We start from the raw sequence: 9499 nt of genomic DNA on the forward strand, positions 1-9499 counted from the left end.
TGTTTTACTCTGTGTCTGATGTCAACATTTGGCAATGGTGTTTATCTTGGAGGCTACACAGATACTGCGGGCCTATCAGGGATCTGGCACATGTTCTCCCCATGGCAGGGAGCTGTGTTGTGGGTATGTTATTGCAGTGGTTGTGGTGGTGCTGCTGCTGCTTGAGCTTCATAATGAGTCTGTGATAACCCATCTTGGTCCACTGGTGTTTTGTCTGGGGGTCTGAGAAAGGAGGGGTCTGCGAGGGAACATAGACACGCCATAGATGGACTGCAGCAGACCTGATCCACTTCAAAGACACACACATGCACCTATACATATAGAGTTTCACATGCTTCTTTAACACGTTGCTTGGGTCTGTTTAGTCTCTTTTACTGTTCCGTATAAAATTCTTAATTCCACTATGAATCACGTTAAAACATGTTTACTGTAAGAGTAGCACTAGGCAGTGCATTGTGGGTAGTTACACTGAAATATTGCATTGTATAGCTTGTTAAGCCCTCATTGTTTGAATCACAAAGCCTGCAAAGGTCACCGCGTCGAAGTAAAATAAATCGGATTCGGTGTACATTTCCCTCTGTAGCAAAAAGAAAGGGCTTCCCTGGTCCCCACAGTCAGCGCTTAAATGTCAAGGTCTGATGAGCACAAGTCAACCCCTGGATACACAGAAGAGTCTCTTCCCCTACTCAGATTAACCCTCAGAGTTTGACCATCTATAATTAAATCAGAATAAGGCAGAGTTTTACAGCTGCGTGTTTACCCCTCCTGGGTGAAGTTTGTTTGGATTAGGGGAAGAATGTCGGGATTTCCATTAGTCGCTAAATGACGGCTGCGTCTCACCTTGCCCTAACAAGCAGGAGGGCCAACCGCAATATGTTGGGAGACTTTTAATTTGAAAGAGTTTGAGATGAAAGTTTTCTTTCAGGGTTTTCACGTCTGGCTTGTGAAGAGTTAATCCATGGAATAAATGGCTGTTCTTTAAAGACCTCCTATTATACTACTTTTCTGGTCTTCATTTCTTATAAATGACTCCTATAGAGCAACCTGACACGAATCACAGCACAAAAAACGATGTCGATTTTCGGGAAACTCTTCCTCTCATCTGGACTGGGCGCTTTCCGCATTCTCTGTCAACACTCGGCTTCGTCCTTCTCCACCCCCTCGCCCCCCTCCTGCCAACCCCACTCCATTGTGATTGGTTACCTTCCGGAAGAGCATGTTGCAGCATTACCATACGTGGAAAATCCGGATTGTTCTACGTAGATAAATCCCGGAAATTTGAACAAGTGAATCGCGACCGGTGTCCCTAATGTTTAGCGCTCTGCACAGCCACCCCAGAAGGTCAGCAGGGTATACGTCTAAATGCATTTGTCATTATTTGACACTTTGGTATGGTTAAACATGACTATGAATCATTTTAACAACGTTTATAGGTCATAAAAGTCGAAAAAGTATAATGGTTGCTCTTTAAGGGTCCGACCGAAGTTCCTGTTTTTGCTAGGATATTTATTTTAGGATGCAAAACATTCCAAAATCTGATATTATCTGTGAATATATGTATACATATACAGCCTCTATACATTTATTTAGCTTTTATTCAGAAAATAATTAACGTTTTAAATACACTGCTCTAAACAACACAATCAAATATATTCATAAAAAATCAAAAATGTTAAATACTAAATAAACTTAAATGAATTGGTTTGAACAGATTCAACAATTAACTTAAATAAATTACAGTATAAACAATTCTTTGAGTTTTACCAAAAACACAGGCACTCTGTCCAGTCAGTGTCCAATGCAGTTCCCCCACTCTGACCCACTGCATCGACTGGACTCATATGAAGTACAACTCTAGCAGAAACAGCCTGATTGTTGGAATTTGAAATCCTTTCAACTTCACAGCATTTGAAGAACAGGCCAAAAAAGACAGAAAGTTTAAAGCTGAGACTGATGTTGAGTGCGTTTTCCACCTGCTGGAGAACACACCGCCCAACCTAGTGCAACACAGTGTGCCCCAACCCCATCACAGGTGGAGGCATTGAGGCAGCGGCCGCCAGCGCCAGTGCCACGTGGCTGCCACCACGATATGGGGCTCATCAGGAATACTCCTTTTGTTCCAACTGGTTCTGAAGCGACAATCTTGTCGGATCGAGGAAGACGTACTTGGAGTGTTATACGCGAGGAGTTTTCCTTAGACTTTTCATAGGGATTTGATACACTTTTGGGATTAAGATAATGAGATGGTTCAAATCCCTGGATTTTGAGAAGCGGTAGCAAAGTCTTATGTGAGGAGGACTCAAAGAGAGGATTGCTTTTCGACTGACTTTGGGGAGGGACGAGAATACTTGTACCATCATTTAGTTTTAGATTGGGCTCTGTCTGACCACAGCAGTCCACCGATGTAGGCTTAGCTGGAAATGATACAAACCACCTTTAATGTAATTTGAAGTACCGTACTCCCAAACGTTGAAAGCCATTGGTCTTGATTGGGACTTTAGTGGGTGGTGTGTCCATTGAGAGCGCTCACACCAGCGCTGCCATACAGCTCTGCAGTAACCTCCAGCGCTGAACCTTTATCCATTACCACTCATTAAGTCACAGAACAACACCTGAAATCTAATATGAGGCTGTGTGTTGTCCTTACCCGGACCGAGAGTGGCTCTATTAACCCCTGATTTCCTCCATACAGCCCTTACTTGTGATTGGGTCTTTCTTCTTTTTGAAGCGGTATTCAAATAAAACGTGTTTTGCCCAAACTGTTTCAGAATTGTAGTGGTAAAAATGGATTCACCTGAATTGAACACCTGCACAGGACACCACACTATGAGTCATCAGAGCATGTTTACACACACAGAGGGCGCACAGGCATCCATTCCGTTTGGTCTTTGCTTGCCCAAGGCTCATTCTCATGTCCCACTGGTATCCCAGATTCCAGTTTATAAAAATGTGGCTGAAAATAACTGTTGGTTGCTTTGTTTTCAATTGAGCGTGCTATTCCTCAATTAATTTCCTGCGATTATGTTGTTATAGTCCTTCACACATCAAAATTGATATTTTTGTGTGTGCTCAGATGTGCAGGCCTGTCTTCAAGGTGATGAGCTTCCTGTTTATGGTATGCTGTCAGTGACTGACGGTTCAGGGGGGGGGGGGGAGGGTGGCCGGGAGTAGCAGGTGCACAAAATAGATCTCTTCATCTCTTCTCTGATGGGATTCCTCTTTCATCATCTGATCGCTCTAGCCTTCTCTGTTTCCATATCCCCGTCTCTGTGTGTGTGTGTCCTCTCTGTCTGTGCATTAATCCTTTCTTACTCCGTTCTGCCCTTTCTCCATTCAACTCGTCTGTGTGTGTGTGCAAGCTGGATCTGGTCCACGCATTCCCTTTCGTATGTGATAGTCTAACTGCATTCCTATGCATTCAAAATCTGGCGTTTGTGTTCCTCTCAAAGCTCATACGCTGACACACCCAACGGCACAGAGCTTTCCGTCACTGTGCTCAGCCAGCAGTAGGCTCTACTGCGCGTGGGGCATTAGCGTGCAGGATACCGCCCTCTGGATGCTAGTAATGATATTGTTGAGACCTGTGGTTAGGAGTAATTATAATGATCGGATACACCATTAAGTTGTTGTTTTGGTGTTGGTCGGAAGTATACCTGCCCCTCGAAATCACCCTTCTTGTCCTGTGCCGATGCCTGACTGTTGAGGTGTTTCTTAGTATGTTTGTCAATTAAAGAGCACCTATTATGCTATTTAGACTATTATGACCTATATACGTTGTTATAATGATTTATAGTCATGTTTAACCATACTAAAGTGTCAAATAATGACGTGCATGCATTTAGATGTATACCCGGCCTGATGAGCGTCTGGGGTGGCTGTGCTGAGCGCTAAACACTAGGGACACCGGTCGCCATTCACTTGCACATTTTTTTAAGTTAATTTTTGAATCTGTTCAAACCAATTCATTTAAGTTATTTAGTATTTAACATTTTTGATTTCTTATGAATATATTTGATTATGTTGTTAAGAGCAGTGTACTTAAAACGTGTTAATTATTTTCTGAATAAAAGTTAAATAAATATATAGAGGCTGTATATGTATACATATATTCACAGATAATATCAGATTTTGGAATGTTTTGCATCCTAAAATAAATATCCTAGCAAAAACAGGAACTTCGGTCGGACCCTTAAAGAGCACCCATTATACTTTTTTGACTTTTATGACCTATAAACGTTGTTAAAATGATTTATAGTCATGTTTAACCATACCAAAGTGTCATATAATGGCATACATGCATTTAGACGTATACCCTGCTGACCTTCTGGGGTGGCTGTGCAGAGCGCTAAACATTAGGGACACCGGTCGCCATTCACTTGTTCAAATTTCCGGGATTTATCTACGTAGAACAATCCGGATTTTCCATGTATGGTAATGCTGCAACATGCTCTTCCGGAAGGTAACCAATCACAACAGAGTGGGGTTGGCAGGAGGGGGGCGAGGGGGCGGAGAAGGACAAAGCCGAGTGTTGACAGAGAATGCAGTTTCCCGAAAATCAACATAGTTTTTTGTGCTGTGATTCGTGTCAGGATGCTCTATAGGAGTCACTAATAAGAAATGATGGCCAGAAAAGTAGAATAATAGGAGATCTTTAACGAAACGGTCTCTCTGTGTCTGTGTCTCTTCGTCTCTCTGTCTCTCTGTCTCTCTCTCAGGAGGCGGTGGGGAGGGTGTGTCTGAAGGAGAGGGGGCGGGACGTCCTGGTGCTGCAGAGGGTATCGTCAACGGTTACGTCCCCGTCTGACCGCCCCTCTCCCACCTCTTCAGGGGGCGGGGCCAGGGAGGAGGACGGAGACAGGAGGTGAGCCCGCCTAGCGCCTGCAGTCTGCCAATTGTCTCTCTCCCTCCCTCTCTCCAGCCCCACCACACAACTATACACTCACACACATACACCCTCACACACACTCCCTTATCATACTATCACACACACGCAAAACCAGAAAAGCATAAATTATCCTGTCACATCCTGATTGTGCCGATGCGTGTGTTTTCAGTTGAATGTATGCGTGTGTGTATGCCTTGTTGTTTGTGTGTTTCAGTGTATCTGAGAGAGAGAGAAAGAGAGAGAGAGAGCGTGGAAGAGAGAGAGAGATAATTTGCAAGAAGACAATGTACGCTTTAGCGCCCGGCTCTGGGCTGCGGTCGAGTGAAGAGGGAGAATCGTTTTCTTGTTTCCCAGCAGAAACCAAGATGCCAGCCCTGCTGTTGGCCATGCTGGTTAAAAGGTTTCCAGTGTGTGCTTAAATGATTATTCAGTGTATTCTAGCACACGTGCCCCTGCACACAGACCAGGGATGTGTTCTGCACATTTCCTTTAAAGAGGCATGTCCATGTGTTATTTGTGTATTTGTGTGTGTGTTTGGGCGGGTTTGTTTTTGTGTGCTGCCGTGCCCCGAGCACCATAGAGGGAGTGTCACTGACAAGGAAGTTAAGGAGGATGTTTGCGTGTGTGTGGATGTGTTATATCGTCAGGAACAGCCAGTTCTCTCGCTGCGTTCGGCGCTGTCACGGAGTCAGACCTTTAGCTGCGCCGGAGGCGACCTGACAGACGCGACGCCCCTACCTCAACTGGGTTAACATTGGGATGTAGATGTGGAGGTGGTGGTGGGTGGGGGGGGAGCACTGGGCTCGGGCCCCGCGGGGGGTGAAGGGGGGTAGCAGCCATCCGGTAGTAAAGCGTCATGAAGCAGAGCACCCGGCCCGCCACGCTCGCCGAGGCGGAGGCGGTGGATCACATCGGCGACGATGACGACGATGACAGTGATGGCACTGAGGCTGATGATGATGATTATGATGGGGAGGAAGGGGGTATCGACGGTTCTTCAGTGTTGCCCACCTTCGACGTCCCCTACCTGCGCTTCATCGACGAGGAGGAAGTGGACGATTTTGGGGGAGAGGGCAGGAGCGACTGCGGTGTTGGCGTTGGCGGTGGTTGGCCTGTGGCTGACGAGTGCTGTGGCGGTGCTTCACCCTGCAGGTATGTAGTGGTGTCCGGGACGCCCCTGAAGATCCTGGAGCACCTGCTGAGCGACCTGCGGCTGGATGAGGAGCGAGGAGCGCCCGAGAGCCGGGACAGCGGTGAGTAACACACACACACCACTATCACATTGATCTCTCTCCCTCTCGCTCTCTGTGTCTCTGTCACTCTCACTCGTAAAAACACTAACACAAAAAATAATAAACACTTTTGAGACTAACACAGACAAACGTAGGTTGTGTGTACATTTGCAAAGCCCATGGTCTGAACAGTTTTTCCCAACACACATCCATGAACGGGACGCTCTTCCGAAAAGAGTATTCCTGCATCCTGATGCCCCTCGTATGAGTGGCTATGGAGAGAGAGGAGGGTGTGTTTGTGAAGTCATGTGGGGGATAAGCCGCTCGCTCTCTCTTAATGGTTGACCACAGCTATCTGTGAACCATGCATCCCCTGATCTGCTGATCCACTGACTCCCAGGAATGTCTCCTCCAGTGCAACGCTTCGTGTTCCTACAGAGCCCTGAGCCGTCGTGTTTCCTTCCATTCACCCCCCCCACACACCCCCACCCCTGCCGTGTACACTGGGCTTACACAAAAAGCTCTGTACCGAAAGCATCACTGGCCATGTTGAACTGTGTGCATGTGTGTGTGCATGTACCTGCATGTGTCTGCAGGGTTGACGCGAGTGTATAGTGGGACATTTGCATTTATGCATATATATTATTTACTCACAGACGAGAGCTAATAGCTAGGTGTGTGTGTGTGTGTGTGTGTGTGTGTGTGTGTGTGTGTGTGTGTGTGTGTGTGTGTGTGTGTGTGTGTGTGTGTGTGTGTGTGTGTGTGTGTGTGTGTGTGTTGGTCTGCGAGCGTTTAGTTGGGACAGGCAGGAATACATGCGGGGTGTTCAGAGCTTTAAGTTCCTCTAATGAGGAGCACGGAGGCTTCCCTGGGGCTGCCCAGACCTGCCCGACGGTACGACCGCACCTCCTACATCAAACAGGGCTACACTCCCCCCCCCGCTTTGTCAATGAGTTCAGTGTTCTCAGGTTAACCGGGAGGCGTTCTGCCAGTTGGCTCACTTCCTTACTCACTCGACGAACAAAAATGAAATCACAGCGGGGGATAAAGCGAGTTTGCAAGTTTGATCGCCGTTGTCTGCACTTCTAAGCGTGTCTGGATATTAATAATTGTGTGTGTGTGTGTGTGTGTGTGTGTGTGTGCGGGCCCTCTAGGGATGTGTAGTAAATCAGCCGGCCGTTTTACCGGGGGTTAGCTGTACTTTATGTTGAACAGGAAGAAAAAAGAGAGAGAGAGAGAGGGATAAGGAGCGAGAGAGAGAGACCATGGAGAGATTAAACATCCTCATCCAACATATCCCCTATTCTCCATCGCTGCTATCAACGCTCAACAGTGTTGACCAAAACCCAGCCCACCGCTGATTACTATGATTAGTTCAGCCGCCGTAACCCCACCATCAGCTGAGTACCTCTCGCACTCTCTCAACCCTATATCACTAGTGATACAACGGTATAGTCTCCAAGGTCACACCACTATGTGTTATTCATCAGAGAGAGGGAGAGAGAGAGAGAGACGTTACACACGTGAGCGCGTCTGACTTTGTACGTGCCGCCCGACTAGCGGACACAGAGGGCGAGCTGTTGAAGATAAAAATGGATGTTTATTATGATGGAGAGGGAGGAGATGAGAGGGGAGGGATGAGAAGGGAGGAGAAGAGGGGAGAGGGGAGGAGAGGAAGGAGGTGAGAAGATCAGAGGAGGGGAGAGGAGAGGGGAGGGGAGAGGAGAGGAGAGGGGAGGGAGGAGGTGAGGGGAGAGGGAGAGAGAGAGGAAAGGGGAGGGAGGAGGAAAGGGGAGGGAGGAGAGAGGGGAGAGGAGAGGGAGGAGGTGAGAGGATGAGAGGGGAGGGATGGGGGGGAGAGGAGAGGGTGGTGGTGAGAGGAGAGGGAGGAGGTGAGAGGAGGAGAGGGGAGGGGGGGGGGAGGGGAGAGGAGAGGGTGGTGGTGAGAGGGGAGGGAGGGGGAGATGAAAGGGGAGGGGGGAGGAGAGGGGAGGGTAGAGAGAGGGGAGGCGAGAGGGAGATGAGAGGAGAGGGAAGAGGGTGTAGAGAGGAGGAAGGATGGGAGGGGAGAGGGAGGAGGAGGAGAGGGGAGGAAGGTTGGGAGAGGAGAGGGGAGGAAGGTTGGGTGTAGAGAGGGGAGGCGAGAGGGAGATGAGAGAAGAGGGTGTAGAGAGGAGGAAGGATGGGAGGGGAGAGGGAGGAGGAGGGGAGGAAGGTTGGGAGAGGAGAGGGGAGGAAGGTTGGGTGTAGAGAGGGGAGGGTAGAGAGAGGGGAGGCGAGAGGGAGATGAGAGAAGAGGGTGTAGAGAGGAGGAAGGAGGGGAGAGGGAGAGGGAGGAGGTGAGAGGAGGAGAGGGGAGAGAGGTTGGGAGAGGAGAGGGGAGGAAGGTTGGGTGTAGAGAGGGGAGGGGGGAAAGGAGAAGAGAGGAGGAGAGGGAGGAAAGGAGGGAGAGGGGAGGGGGGAGGTGAGAGAAGAGAAAGGAGAGCAGAGGGGAGGACTGAAGGAGCAAAAGAAGAAAACGAGGATGTGGGAGGTCAAATGAAATGAGAGGAGGTTGAGTTGGAGAGAAAACGAGTTATCCCTTGATTAGAGAGCAAGAGAGGGAGCTGGAGGGAGAGGGGGGCGCCTTGAAGCATTACAATGGGAATGAGAGTCAGAGAAGTGAAGGATGCGTAGTATGCGACAGGGAGCCAGTGAGCAAAGGGGCCAGTGGGTTGTGAGCACGGGCCCTCAGCCTTTGGGAGCAAAAGCAGTGTTTTCTCCTCTCACTAAAGAGGAGATGGTTAATCTATTATTGATGGCTGGGCCATTGCTCGCTCATGTATAATTGATTCCCCTTGCATCCCTTGCCCAGGAGATCCATATTTGGGTCACATGTTTTCCCGGAGAAAGAAAGATAAAAGTGGGATTGTGACTGCTCCGGGTTCCCCCCCGCACCCCCCCCCCCCCCCCCCCCCCCCCCCTACTAACAATGGCTCATTACCCATCTGCCTCAGGGCTGTTTATATTTGGTTCTAACCCATTGACCACCTGCTGAGCAAAGACGCCTACACACGAACACGCACAGTGGCAGACACACACAGTGGCAGACAACGGGCAAGGCAACTCTCACGCTCATTAACATGTACTTCTTGTACAACTTTCTTAACTAGTGAGATGAGCAGGGTCTTAATGTCTATCTAAAGTGTGTAAAATGAGTCTTGGTTCGACATGGGGAAACACAGTGATTTCATTGGTCGGCTGTGGTATTCCTTTTTAACTCTCTTGCCTATTTCTCGATCCCAGTTTTGTCAAGGCGGTTTAATTAATTGTATGTAATGTGATTGGAGGGCCAGGATAGCACAGTAGTTGGTCCTGGGTTAAATTCCCAGTGACTGCCTGT

The 9499-nt window shown here is 48.4% G+C and overlaps 1 protein-coding gene across 3 annotated transcripts in view; it reads left to right on the forward strand.

Moving 5' to 3' along the window:
* Positions 1-7750, forward strand: part of LOC132450807 (rap guanine nucleotide exchange factor 5-like) — a 26550-nt gene extending 18800 nt beyond the window's left edge. For all 3 annotated transcript variants that reach the window (XM_060042905.1, XM_060042904.1, XM_060042906.1), the window contains exons 10-11: positions 4716-4861; positions 6038-7750. In XM_060042905.1, the coding sequence (XP_059898888.1) occupies positions 4716-4861; positions 6038-6146 (255 nt within the window). In that variant the 3' untranslated portion in view covers positions 6147-7750. The remainder of the gene's footprint in view (positions 1-4715; positions 4862-6037) is intronic.
* Positions 7751-9499: the final 1749 nt, after the last annotated feature.

Source organism: Gadus macrocephalus, chromosome 22, assembly GCF_031168955.1.
Source record: "Gadus macrocephalus chromosome 22, ASM3116895v1".
Taxonomy (NCBI): domain Eukaryota; kingdom Metazoa; phylum Chordata; class Actinopteri; order Gadiformes; family Gadidae; genus Gadus; species Gadus macrocephalus.